The following is a 15,517-nucleotide window of genomic DNA, read 5'->3' as shown; positions in this document are numbered from 1 at the left end:
ATACCAGGATTGAAATTTTTTATGTGCACCAGACGTGCGTTTCGTATACAAAAGACTCATCAGTGACGCTCGAATAAACAAAAGTTAAAAATTAAGGAAAATTAAAGTAAGAAGTTTTGCCAATAACAAATAAGGTAATCTATTCCTGTGAAAGAAAAGCCTTAGTAGTTCAAAAATGTTAAGTTTGCTAATAGTTAATTTATAGTTATGACCATATCAATGATAAATCATGTCAACACAGAATTGCTGACTACTGGGCTGGTGATACCCTCTGGGAATGAAAACCACCAGCAGTGGCATCGACCCAGTGGTTATAAATAAGCTCATCATAGATACAAGGGTTGAAATTTTGTTTTTGCGCCAGACGCGCGTTTCGTCTACAAAAGACTGATCAGTGACGCTCGTGTCAAATCGAGTAACAAAAAAGTTAAAAAGTATTCCTGTTTTACTGGTGGCACCTGTTATTTTGCTCATGAAAGATAAAAGTTCGTTTATACGTCATATTCAGTGACGTCATCATCGAGGGAAAGAAAACGGGGACGTGTCAATTACAAACGGTATGGTAAGGTAATGAATATTTCATAGATGTAAAACATTAATTCAATTAAAACAGATACTAGTAACCAATAACATTCATCAAACTCGTGATGATGCTTTTAAATTGTTTCTAAAGGAAGCAATTATTATTCCGATATCAGTTTATAAAACACCATATATTATCTATCAAAATGCATATGATCCTCTCTAAATCCTGTAACACAGTCTCTATATTCATGTTTTAATGAAAACAAATTCTTAAAGTGCTGAAATACAAATAAATATATTTGGAGTTCTCTATGAGTTACGCATATTGTATATTTCTATATAAGGAAAAGGACAATTATTACAGATACTAGCGAGATACTAACCAAGAGTTCCAAATGGTGAATTTGAAATCATCCCTTCGTAAATTATATGGACGCCATCACGAGTTGATTGACCGTTATGGAGTAACCGTTTTATAGATGATGTCGGATATGTTTCTTACGTCGTAACTACAATCCCCTTCCCTTTCATGTATGTGACATACCGAATTAGACTATTTACCGAGTTTGTAAGAACATGAGCAACACGAATGACCGCATGTAGAGCAGAATCTGCTTACCCTTCTGGAGCACCTGCGATCACCCCCAGTTTTGGTGGGATTCGTGTTTCACAGTCTTTAGTTTTCTATGTTGTTTCTTGTGTACTATTAATTGGTTTTTTCATTTTTAGCCATGGCGTTGTCAGTTTATTTTCGATTTATGTGTTTGACTGTTCCTCTGGTATCTTTCTCCCCTCTTTTACTCTATATGTACCGAAAAAGTAAATAGTCGTTTTATCGTTCAAGTTTGTACTGTAGGAAAAACTTACAAGTGCACAAAAATCATGTTTATCATGTGAAAATATGTGTTACTATTTCTTCACTATTCATTGGAGAACAAATAGATATACACTTTACTCCAGCAGTCAGTGCTTTGTCTGACATGATTTATATAACCTATAAAGGCAACAGTAGTATACCGCTGTTCAAACTCATAAATCCATGGACAAAAAACAAAATCGGGGTAACAAACTAAAACTGAGGGAAACGCATTAAATATAAGAGGAGAACAACGACACAACACTACAATGTAACACACACAGAAACGGACCAAGCATCAGACAAAATCCCACGAGAATAACAAATATAACATCAAAACCAAATACATGATTTGGGATAGACTATACCACTCTTCAAATGTTTACGTTGACAAATTGAGAGGAATCCCTCTGGCAAAGATGTTCTTAGACTGTTATATATTAATACTACTTTACATTTGGTAATATAACTTCTCAAGTTTACTGACATCTTTGAGTGTCGCTTTTGAAGTAAAATCCCGAAAAAAGCTTTGGATGCCACAATTGTTTCAAGTGATACTTTCGTTTTTTATCAGCAGTAATCCGAAAAAATAGTCATCATCCCGTTTGAACAACAACGATAACAAACTTTTTTCTTTTAAAAGAACAGAAATTTTCATCTACAACCCTACACGTACTTTTATTATCATCTTTATCAATGTTTAGTTTACAAACCATTTGCCTTATTCGTACTGCAACAGTAACAAATGAGTAAGACAGTTAGGTTAGGACTGTTACAAATTTCATAATTGAATTATTAATTTGCGGTTATTTTTGACAACCCTAAGTAATGTACCTTAGAACATCATTATTTATCACGTAACATTTTTCATATTTTAATGACTATAATTGAGTTGTGTTAACTCAAGTAGAGTTCTGTATCACTGTAAACCTTAAAATACGGAATATCAAGACATCAGGAAATGCATCGGAAAATTAGATAATGAATATATAGTGCATTCAACCAATTAAACAACAACTTCAATTTTAAATTAAATGGAACCATGGAATCAATGAATTTAATTTACATATTTATCATCTTTCATCGGATCACTGTCATGCATATATCGCCTTACATATTACCCTATATCGTTGTGTAATATTTATTTCGTATTATCTATAAGAATAATGTTTGTTTTTTTCCCTATGCAAGTTGAACCTTCTACTAATCTCTCATCCGTTTATAGCACACATGTCATCACATGCACGAGTAATTGATGTAAAATTCGAACCTTTAGCGCGAAATTACTATATTTGGACGAAAACATATTATTCAGGAATAATAAGAATTTTAAGGAAAAAAACATCAATTCCTGTTTTAAAAATGCTATTAAAGATATCATTGCATATAACAAAAATACTCTTTATTTAAGTCTATGTTAGAACATTAAACAGTGTAAAAAAGTAAAATCACAAAAATACCGAACTCCGAGGAAATATTACAAAATCAAAGCTCAAACACATCAAACGAATGGCTAACAACTGTCATATTCCTGACTTGAAACAGGCATTTTCTTATGTAGAAAATGGAGGATTGAACCTGGTTTTAGGCTAGCTTAACCTCTCACTTGTATGACAGTCTCATCAAATTCCATTATTTTGTCAAGACAACGATGCGAGAACAAAACAAACAAACATAATAGGTAAAAATGTCTAATATATAGCAGTCAATATTGTTTTAGAATCTTAATCACTAAAATAAACCCAAACACATAAGCACAAAATGGCATAAATTTGCCATAGTACAATAACAGAATGACATTATGTACAATTACAGAGCCAAGTCATATATGTAACGAAGAAACATAAAAAGGCTTATTTACACAAAGCACAAATCAAAAAATGAAAGACAAGCAACAAACAGGTTTTTCAATAGCACAATAACTGGATGTATAAGCACAGAGCCACGTTACTTGCATACAAGAAAATGAAAAACAAAAATGTCAGGACGTACAAGTTCTCAAGCGTCTTAATAACAGTTTCTGCAGCACGGATCAAATGAAAATGCTATAAAAAAAAAGGAAAAACTTATGTTTCGCGTATAGAAATATATAAAACATCACAGTAAGGCTAACATATAATTTCAAACAAAATCAATACGTTCGAGTAAGACATTTCAAATCGTATATATATCTGGAATGTTGTATCATATTCGAATGTATTAGTGATAAAAAAAAAAAGAAAAGAGGCATTAATAGCTCAGTATCTAGAGACAACATTGATTTCTAAATGCCTTTAATTTTCAAATATTTGACAGATGATCAATTCATGAAACAGACATTTTAATCGTAAAACTGTTTTTTTATGTTATTCTAGAGTACTCTTTTTAATAATTTAGAACTTCAATATCAACTGAAGTTTCATATAAATCGAATTCGTAATGCTTTAATAGAAATATAACTTGATTTCTTGAAGCTTATTAGCTAGAAAATTTGCTCCATGCATATTTTTTTTATTATTCTATTTTTTAGTCTCGGACAAATGACCTATAATATGACATGACACATAGTTATAATTGATTATAAACTAGCTTTTAGTTATAAATATATATTCTGAGGTATAGGGGAGGGTTGAGATCTCAGAAAACATGTTTAACCGCGCAGCATGTTTGTGCTTGTCCCAAGCAGAAACCTCTGCCCTTCGTTGGTCTTAAATGTTGTTTTTTTTTAATTGGAACACCATTCCGTTTAGAAGCCAGCAGAAGCTCGCCTCAGGCTACGGGATTTTCATGCTGTGTTACAGGCCCATTGGTGGCCTTGGGCGATTTTCAGATCTTTAATATGATTGTTGTCTCTTTTACACATTTCTTGTTCCGTTCTTAATTCTTTTTAGCAACTAAGATTATTCTCAGTTCTTTCCTTAGGATTTTTATGTGCGTTTTATCGATCTGATTAAGAGAGAGTTTGTGTAATCTAATTGTGTTTTTCTCTAACTTATTCTTCAAAGTTCTCAATTTTGGTTTGCATAATGATCTTTTTATCAAGTTTATATCGGCACTTACATTATGTTTGAGTTCATTACTAAACAGGCAGTGCTGCTTATCATTAATAATGTCCATTTGTAAACAATTGCGATATAACAAAATTGAGAAAAAGTCCACTTTATCGTAGATTCTAGTTTAAAGTCACCCATCCGAGTTAAAATAGAGGAAACATAAAGATATGAGACAGACCTTTTAGTTTTGATATTACCTATAATCTCTAGCTCACTGTGATATATAAGAAGCATTCACTAACTCAAAGTGGGCTATTGAGTTATAGGACATTATCATTATATCTTATTGTAAAATAAAACAAAATGATTCTTCTTTTTTTGTCTTTACGAAGGCTTGGTAAGAATTGCTTCTTTTAAATACTAAAGCAGTCGGCCAAGAGGGTTGTTCAAAATGTACCAATTGCCACATGAAAACGTCTGTACCAATTCAGGAATATAAAATTATATAATATCTATTTGTTTATGTGCTTGAGCTTTTAATGTTGCCATTTGATTACGGACTTTCCGTTTTGAGTTCAGTATTGTTCCTTTGAGTTAAGTAGTGTTATATAACTTTTTTAGAATACAGACTTGAAAGCATGTTGAAATTAATATTTACCAAACACAACAAATGTGTAGTTAAACACATTTTCATGATATCGACCATGGCATTTTTTCGTAGAACCATTGTGGTTCTTCGCAAACTCAAGATTATTCTTCACCAAAACCAGTTCACATTTTTTAGAAAAAGCTCTGTTCAACAAAACAATGAAGTCAATCTTAATAGAATAGTAGTGTAGAGCGTAGAAAATTCAACCGTTTTAATATTACTGCAGAATAAGTAGGACTGTGATTGAAATTTTTGAGTACATCTAAAAAAAAAAATAATATTCAACATCATATTGCCGTTACTGGTTATATATATCTCGCAGCAATATTTCTGAAGGCTATCTCTTACTGTAGACATATTGGTTTATATACTGCAAACTATTTGAGCAGTCAAATTGCATTGACTGTATATTCATATGTGATATACAGTCACTGACCGTATACCACCTTGTTTATGACGTTGACAATGCGTTTCCGTAGAGTTTTATTTATGACGTCAATAAAACATACAGGTTCGCGGAAATTTTACGTCGTCCGCTTCAAATTAAAAAATGATGGTTTTTACCCTAAATACTTCATTTAGAACACTTATAAGAGTTGCAGTATATAAAGAATAACCATACATTGTCTCGAAATATCAATCGGTTATTTGTACTCGGCTCGAAACAGGTAGAAATGCTCGGCACAGCCTCGTTTTCTACCTGTTTCTAAGCCTTGTACAAATAACATTGATATTTCGAGACAATGTATGGTTATTCTATATGTAGTAATAAAAAAAATGATAACAACACGTTTAATGATTTAACGCGTCCGAAGCGCTTTTCTGGATTTACCTTCATCAAGAACGCTCAAAGCCAAACATTTGAAATCCGAAGATGTATAAGTACCGAAACCGTAGTAAAAGCTAAAAGCTTCAAAAAGATGATTTCCTCAGGTTCGTGTATCTGATATAAAGATCGAGATTGTTATTGCCCTTTTTATGTCAATACTAAAGGAGTGAATCTTAAATAAGTGATTTTTCTGAAATCTTCTCTTTCGCGAAGGACGTAGGGGTATATGCTGGCTTCCCAGATTCTTTAATTGGATATTAAAAATAGCGAATTTTGAATAGAATCGTTTGCAGCTTTGTCTACTGAAACATTTACATATTTATCTTGAAAAAAGGAAAAATCATTAATAATCTAGGTTTCTTGAATGGATAATAAACCCCTGTGATAGTGGTACCTCCTCGTTTTTCTGATAACCCTCTTAAAATGAACAGTTTTGATCCATTCAGATATAGTGTCTAGTTCAGATTAAACTGGCTTGGATTTCAGGTCATTGCATTCTGAAAATCTTTTGGCGATTAAGAGAACGAGAAGACAACAACTCAGTAGCAGTACATTTCTGAAGATTTTAACAAGAGAAAATTGATATTTTTTTTTAAAGAGATTCCATGCACACTTGTTTTATATTTTTATAAATTTTAGCATATAACATATTCCACTTTTATTTATAATATGAGGATTCATATGATTTATAATTCAAACAAATTAAATGATCGATCATTTCTTTTAGTAATTGTTCAAACTATTATAAACAAGTAATTTATGACTCCATTCACATCCTTTAAAAATAAAGAAACAATAAATATTTTTCATCTACAAAATAAATTTTAAAAAAAGATAAATTTGCTAATATATACAAATATTCGCCATTAATTTTTGCTGTTATCTTCTGTTGCATCTTTTCTACTGAGTTTCTTTTACTTTCTACGATACTAGCAGTAACAATGACAGATATGACAGTAGAAAGTGTTCATTTGAAATCGAACAAAATGCAACATCCAATCAAAAATCTTGACCATCACCATTCAATAAGTCATATTCTGTAGATTGACGATGCAGTACGTCAGGGCTCTTACGATAGTAGTTCAGATCAAGGTTAAACTTATTTCCCATTCTGAAAAATAAAAATTTGCATTGTTTTGATTATTTAACAGATTTGCCTCTAATTTTATACAGATCTTAATAAATAAAAATAACATGCACAAAATTAGTCAATACTACGGGTAGTTCCATAATAAAATATTTTAATAGGGATAAGTAATTAAAAGGGTTTTACTTTTTTGGGCCTGTAAATTAAGATATCATTCATGTAAGCATATCTATCCTTGAATAAACCTACTCGCATATGCTATCAATTAAATATTATAATTAGATCGTTAAACACTAAACACTCTTTCCATTGGTAGTAACATTGGTTTTCATATCAATAAATCAAAACTAAATTGCATTATTGCTTTACATTAACAAATGATTAAAGTTCTGCATCCTGTCGATAATTATAATTTGGCATGGCTTATGAAGTCATGTTTTTTTTCAAGACGTTTTATGACGTCTATAAACTAAATCCATTGGAAGTGCACTGATTCATATTATGTCTTAAATATATGATTTTTTATTGATTGTTATTGGCTTTGAAACAGCTTTCTATAACGGCGAGTACTAACAGATGGCAGGAACTTCGGAACTAAAGTGTTCTGTTATTTGTTTTGTTTTTGTATCTTGTATTGATCTGATCAATCCCTTTTCAACAGATTTTCTAAGGTATGTTCTTATCCTATGCTGTTTCACCACTGCACGCCCAAGGTTAACTTTGAAGATGGGGGTCTTACATATTTAATCCTTCAAAATTGTAGATGTTCCTGAACTAGTCAGGACCCTGCAATTCAGTGGTTTTCTTAGTTTGATGAATTACGTAATAGTATTTCTTGTCTTGGTTGTTGTACCATTGTCCTAGGTAATGGCGGGATTTAGTCAGTCTGGTTTTCTCTTTGATTGGTTTACGTTTTGTTGTGACGAACGGTGTGTATAAAGCCTGACAAGCGCTAAAATTTTTGCTCTTTGCTAAAGGCCGTAAGGTGAACTATAGTTAATCTTAAAATATAAGAAACTTGATACATACAAATTTTGCAAACATCTTTCCTTTATACATTCTTCTAGATACCTAAGACTTTCTCCGGTGCCGGGATTTCCTAAAATCAGTAATTAGATCAATGGCCGGTTAGCAAAGAGTGCTACTTAAACAAGAGAGAATGGCGTATTCTGGACAGGGGGCCCCGTAGCCGAGTGGTGTATTTACTACAGTAATCACTAGCCAGTAAACACTGAGGTTGTGAGTTCGAACCGTGCTCGTGCGGGTGCACTCGACTATAATCATAATTGACTAGGATTGTCAGTTTTCCTACCGAAGGTCGGTGTTTTTTTCCACCAATAAAAGTGGAGTTAAAAACACAAAAAAAAAAAAAATCTATACTAGACATTTGAATAAATAATCCAAACATGATGTTCATGTTTTAAGCTAGATGTCGAATATTAAATTGTTTAGCCTGGTTTTCCAGAATTTTAATGTGGATACCTTATGAAATATCAATATAGACATACACTTAAAAATTTCTTTTCTTAAACTTTTTATCACTATATTTCAACAAAATATAAACAAATCTTTGCATGAAGTACTATCCACTTGTATATTTGTCCATCTGATGAGTTAAGCCTTTTTCAACTGATTTTTATAGTTCGTTCTTATTTTGTACTGTTATACCACTGTCCCAGGTTAGGGGAGGGTTGGGATCCCGCTAACATGTTTAACCCCGCCACATTATTTAAGTATGTGCCTGTCCCAAGTCAGGAGCCTGTAATTCAGTGGTTGTCGTTTGTTTATGTGTTACATATTTGTTTTTCGTTCATTTTTTCATATAAATAAGGCCGTTAGTTTTTATAGCTGACTATGCGGTATAGGTGTACGGTGATCTATAGTTGTTAATGTCTATGTCATTTTGGTCTCTTGTGGACAGTTGTCTCATTGGCAATCATTTTACTTCTTCTTTTTTATATATTACATACAGTTTGGTTTTTTTGGTCAAAACATGTTCGTATGTGCTATTCTTGTAGATCTCTTGAACGTTTAAGATTACCTTAGCCGTATTTGGCACAACTTTTGTGGAATTCTGGATCCTCCATGCTCTTCAACCTTGTAATTGTTTGGCTTTATAAATATTTTGATATGAGCGTCACTGATTAGTCTTATGTAGACGAAACGCGCGTATGGCGTACTAAATTATAATCCTGGTAAAATTGATAACTATTTAAGTCAAAGAAATTTACTTATACATCAGTACAAGAAACTCTCATTTAGATCATTTACACATTTTTAATATGTTTATATAAACATACCAAATTCCAAATCCCCTGTATTCATATTTTCTTCCTTACACTCTTTGATACAGTCTCCATATCCTTCTACAAACATAATGTGTAGAATATGAAACAATCATGTCGGTCCTCTTTTGTGGCTTTATCAAATAAAAACTCATGAAAGATATCAAACCTAAAAATTGGTACATCATAAACAGGCAATTTAAATCCAGAGAAAATTTCATTCAAACATATAATTAGAAACAATCACCAAGTCTCATAGACATTTCTAAAATCTCTTTAATATATACATCAAAATTTGACTAAACTTTCTTTCAAGTATTTTCTCTAATGAAAAAACGTCGCTGAAAATCAATTCACGAATATACTAATTTAAATAATTTTAAACCAGTGGTAGTTATGAAAATCCATACTTACTTTTGTTATTTTCTACCGTATCCTCATGTAACTGGCTAAGTGTTAACATTATCAAAGCTGAAAGAACTAAGATCGTAAACTTGTTCATGGTTTTCATCGTTCTGCCAAAATGTCTGCGTTTTCTGTGTTTTTTAATGCTTATTCTTATTATTTTATAAAACTTTAATGATCTTCATTGATTTTCGTTTTCAATTTCTTTGTAGAGATAACATACTTCTTATGGTTTCGAATGGCATGATTAAAAGTGTCAGAACAAAATCAGCTATTCACTTCAAAATGACATATAATTTATTAATAAAGATAACTTTCCCTTAAGGTTTTGCGTATTTTTATGCTTCCTCATCAACATTTTGAAAAATAATATTCGAAAGATATCCAAAAATCTATATTGTTCAATCTTAATATGCAAAAGAATTGCCTAGAAAAAAAAAATTCTATGATAAACGTGTGGTTTTGTTTTAATAGACTTAATTTTATAAATGAAGCTTTGGTGACTTTCATGATTATCAGGAAATTAAGAATAGATTGCTTTCCTGTAGTATCAAGTTTCAGAATTAAATGTTTCATTACAAGATTGTTTTTCTCTTTCTGAAATTGTAATTTGCATCAAGGAAAAATAGTTACTGAAAATCATTCAAAATTTGATCATATTAAATACATTTTATTTGAATTTCAGGCAGATGTACTTAACACGTCTGTTGTTTGTATTTGACGAAAAAAAATATAATGATTTGCAAAATTTATCATAAAAATTTATCAGAGAAGGAAACAATTGCCGAAATAAAGTGTTATTTTTGTTCGTTTATGCGTACTTTTTAAAACCTAAGGGACTATATAAATAATCGTCATGGATTTCTTCATGTTATTTCAAATGTGTAGTATGATGTGTGCATAAATACTTTATTGTATCAAACAAAGGCAACAGTAGTATACTGCTGTTCAAAAGTCATAAATTGATTGAGAGAAAACAAATCCGGGTTACAAACTAAAACCGAAAATAAACAAAGACACAACAGAAACACTGAAGCGCATAAAAAAATACGAAAATGCAACACACACAGAAAAGAACTATAAGATAACAACTACTATTTTCCTGACTTGGGACATGACAATTCAAGAAACAAAAATGTCACGATATAATGTTAAAAAAACATGTTTTTCTCTGACTTTTATAAATATAAACTGTTCCTTAAATTTTTCTTATTGAAAATCTAAAATAAATTCATGTCAACTCATGCTGTACGTACCTTTTTTCCGGCTTCATATCAAGAAACCTTATCTTAAACTTTGCGAACTGGCTAATATTTTTTTACTCCAGAAAGCAAGTTTTGTCTACATTAGATTCATCAGTCGTTCATATACTTATTGATTTTTTCTAGTATCGAACGTGGGGAGTCTTTTATATATTGAATATATTTGGACCATTTCCTTCATGTTCTAAAAATGTAGACAAAAAGTGAAGAAACTGGACTGATCTAAAATAGAATAAAAGTTTAACTCTCACATCATACAAAGAGTTCCCATTACATTAAATTATAATTACTTTGAGAGAATAGACATATTATTTTTACTTTTAACAAAACATTCAATATTTATTTGGAAATATATAAAACAATAATAAGCTAAGCAGCTTTCAACTTTCTCCACTTCAATGAAACAACAGGAAAAATAATCATACGTGTGCTTAAGAAATGTGGTAGAGAACTTCCATACATTAATAAACAAGGTACACATACTGCAGAAATATAATAAAATATCTAGCACTAGGTAAACTTAATTAATATATTCTATTTCAACAGCAGCATATAATCAAGCTAAGCATATATAGTAACTACATGTAAAAATGTCCATCTAACAAATTAAGTATTAAAAATAGTATATTAAAAAAAATGAAACAAGGGCTGTTACTATCACAATAATCGATTATTTTGTTCAATGATAAAGATTATTATAAAAGAACTGTATCATTTTTAATTTGTATTACCCATAAATTAACATCTACATATTTATGTATTTACAATTATTTCTGTAATCGTACTTATATACTGTAATACGACCTTACATAGAGTTTATTTGAATTCCTAAACAATTAGTTTTTATATAGAATAACTTACCACATGTTTGAGTGACACTTGACCGGGTATCTAAATGAAACAGCTGAATTAATATATTATTAAACAAATATATATGCTTTTTGCAGTGTTTTCTACTGTTACGAGACAGACTTTTTTCTAAATGGCCTTGGTGTGATGTTAATACAGCGAAACGGACCCTACTCCTCTATTAGGTGTAATATTCGGGTTTTTTAAACAGATGTATTTCGCCAATGTATTTTTAAAAGTATGATGCAGATGTTGAAATAAACATAGCAACGCTGTATGACTGCAAAATGATTGCCATCCAATGTACATCACAATGACGTATACAGTTCAAGCATCTCCGGGGTACGAAAATTATTAGAACGTCATGTGCTATAAACAACAAATAGGTACAAATATAACACATTAAATATTTAAGGATGTACTTAGGTGAGGTTTTGGAATTCATGTCAAATTTTCGGACTCTTTGGGGTTTTCCCATACTAAGCAAGGTAAACTATTTTGACCCATAACACCAATTTATTTTTTCAGATAAGTTTAATAGCTCATGAAAGGTCATTTGCCAAAATTTTAGAAGATTCTTAATTTTCTTTCTTTTGTTTTGAAACCCAAATAATACCAATGCAAATATAAGGTAAAAGTCCGAGTCAGCCTTTTCCCGCCATATTTTAAATCTCATATATCTCGTAAAGGAGGTCCGTGACATATCAATATTTTTAGCTTATTCTTATCCCTAACGAATACTCTACCAGCTTCTAGTATCAATTTCAAATTTTTTCCAAAATTGTCGATCGATGAACCGTAACTGAGTTTTGGGACCTATGAACTGTAAGGAAATGAAATGTGCCAATGCCAATGCATACAATAATACCAAATGTCCTTGACTTAACACTAGTCGTTTCTATGTCCATAATGAACTTTTACAAATGTTACAGTGCCTACATCAGAAATGAACCCCAAAGTTTTCAGTTTTCGCGACTTAATCGCAAATAAGGCAAAAACAATAATTCATCTTGGTCTATTCATAAAAGTCTTCATCTATATACACGTGTATATGCCATGAGTCAAGCTCAAAATCGTAAAACTCATGGCTTATTATTGATACATTATAGGTCCTGATGTTTTGGTCAAAATCGCTTCATGTTGGGCTTAAACTGTAATTCTTAGAACACAATAATAATTAGTTTCAAAACTGATTTATGAAACTAGAAGGAATTGTACACTTGCCTCACTTAAAGCAATGACAAAGTGTATTATTTGAAACATTTTTTTGTAATTGAAATATATAGGCGGTGTAAAAATATTTCGTCATTTGATTAATTTTATGGTAGAGTGCATAAAACGTTGTTCCTGAAAATGAAAATAACTTATATATTATCATGTCACTGTAAAAAAAAAAGTCATAGTCTTTTATCCTGTCATTAGTACATACTTATATTCTGACATTGCACAAGGTCGTGCATTTTTACTCAGTCCAGCGGGATATGATATGCTTTATCTATTAGTTGCTATTTATTTTTATCTAGCTTTAACCGAGTACTCATTGATCGATACTTTGTGCTTTGTGCTTCATTTCGATTTATGATTTCAGACATTTCCAACTTATCTAACATTTGTTCTTGGGTTGTGTCGGACTAGAGGGTAGAGTGCTTTGTTGAACTTTGAACATTTGGACTATGTTCAACAGATTTCCTTTACAATCATACCACATCCCTTTATTAGATAAGATTAAAACTGTAGCGGTAGTGAATAAATGTAAAATGAAAACGAATGATTTAGATTTACCTGATAAATAATATACAACGACATTCACATCTACTACATCGGCCGATTCACTTTGTCGTCCAGATCCCCAAATACCACCGATATATATGAGATGTCCCTTTTCTGCTTTTGGAATCCAAAACATTATACTGTCTGTTGTATACACATAAACTATTCCACCATATGGATTTAATCCAGACGCCATTGAGGATCCTACAGCATTAAACTCCATGCCACTGTTATTGCTGTTTCCAGTCGAAATCCTAACCTACAAAATATCTCGGAAAGTCTAATCTCTAATTTCTAATCAAATATATAATTCTGGTTAAAGTATCAGTGAGCGATTAAGTTTTAGAATATAATGCAATACGAGAAAATGGATAAATTTTTTCTCATAATTTTCAGAAATCATTACAAGAGAGATAATGATTTACTATGTGAGGTAATATTTGCTCGATTTGTTATTTGTTATGTACATTATGCTCTTTAATCTTAAGTACAGATTATTTCTATCAAATGTACTCTGAAACAAACAAAAATATACCTTTGTTGAAATAAAAATGTTGTTTAAATCTAAACCTTCTTGAAAATGTAAACTTGACTGTGTACTACAGTTTTTCATGACCGTAAAAACTTTCTGGATTGACCGGTGAAAATTGTCCATTGTCCATGCAAGGATTTCTACACTACCGTTGTAAAACGCACCTAATGATCCTGCCCATCCATCAACTGATGTAAATGTAGCATAACCTGTCAATGATTGCGAAAAGAATCATATATAAGTATACCGTCAATGGTGACTCAAAACATTAGAATGGTTGAATTTAACTTTGTTTTTTATTGATTCATGTGAATTGATGAATTAATGTTATACTCCATCTATAGTATTCAAATTTCAAACAATATAATGGAGTAAAAGGGGTTAAGTTAAATAACATTATAAACATTTACCGTTTTCCTCACTACTATTTCGGTTTCTGTTTCGGTATCGACTTATAGTGAACATGTCTATTTGAATGTATCAGTGTATAGTGTTTTCATTATGCATGGTAACGATGATTTCAGAGGAATGTGTTGTATTATGCAATCAAAGTGTTTTAAAAAGTTATTATTAAAAGTTTCGCTTGAACAGAGCTATTTGTTTATACTATTTATCTGTATCTACCTGTATTATTGGCCCAATGAAATATGGTTTGTGGCTCAAATAACATTTCAATTGGCCAAAAAGCAAAGCACCGTCTGAAATATACCAGCTCTTTCCGCCAGTGCTTTATTTTTCTATTAACTTATATGACAGTTTATAATCCAGGTCTAATCCTGGACACAACCACAAAATGCGATCAACGAGAAGTTAAACAAGGGTACCATAGGGTCAAGTGCTGTCACCCTGATAAGTTAACTTACTAGCATTAAAAATCTTTTCGTAAATATTGCAAAAAAGAGTGGTTTTCATTTTGGAGTATGACAAGTTTAAATAAAACTAAGTTCTATAGATCATGTAGGTTGATCTTTCTGATTTTTTTACCTTATACACAACACAAAGTCTGATTAAAAGAAACTTGCGTTTTACAAATTTCCACACATATGTAGTTAACGTGGTGTGAGTTTGAAACAGAACATACAGTCATGTACTAGTTCAGGTAATAAATCACAATGAAAAAAAGCACTGCGGACCATAATCATTGCTGTTAACTTGTTACCATGACAATACACATTAAATACTTGTTTGTCAGATTCATTTGTTTCATATTTCGAATACAGAAAAAAACTTTAAGTGTTATTATTTGTCGTTGGGTTCCTGTCTCATTGAAGAATACCCCATGATATTTATGTTTATCTATAGAAGATTTTATTTTGCACAACCACCAGAAGAAAACAATACTTGAACATCTGTTATTCTGTAATGGCGATTATGACCATGAATTTTATTGATAATGTGCAGCAGAAAACAGTTTATTCTATGTAGGTCTAAAATTATCAGGAGCAGTTTTCTTTTAGTTTTCTTTTAGTAATGTTTCTTCGATCTTTTTTAAATGT

General features: G+C 31.2%; 1 protein-coding gene across 1 annotated transcript in view; it reads right to left on the bottom strand.

The window, feature by feature from the left end:
* Nucleotides 1–13,093: 13,093 nt before the first annotated feature.
* The window catches only part of LOC139510750 (uncharacterized), a 29,250-nt gene continuing 26,826 nt past the window's right edge, over nt 13,094–15,517 (bottom strand). Inside the window, exons 5-7 of the mRNA XM_071297278.1 lie at nt 14,025–14,230; nt 13,502–13,748; nt 13,094–13,101 (exon numbers count right to left, since the gene is read on the bottom strand). Coding sequence (XP_071153379.1) covers nt 13,094–13,101; nt 13,502–13,748; nt 14,025–14,230 — 461 coding nt within the window. The remainder of the gene's footprint in view (nt 13,102–13,501; nt 13,749–14,024; nt 14,231–15,517) is intronic.

Source organism: Mytilus edulis, chromosome 2 (genome assembly GCF_963676685.1).
Source record: "Mytilus edulis chromosome 2, xbMytEdul2.2, whole genome shotgun sequence".
NCBI classification, from domain to species: Eukaryota; Metazoa; Mollusca; class Bivalvia; order Mytilida; family Mytilidae; genus Mytilus; species Mytilus edulis.
The sequence above is the reverse complement of the archived record's forward strand: the minus strand, read 5'-3'. Positions and strand labels throughout refer to the sequence as shown.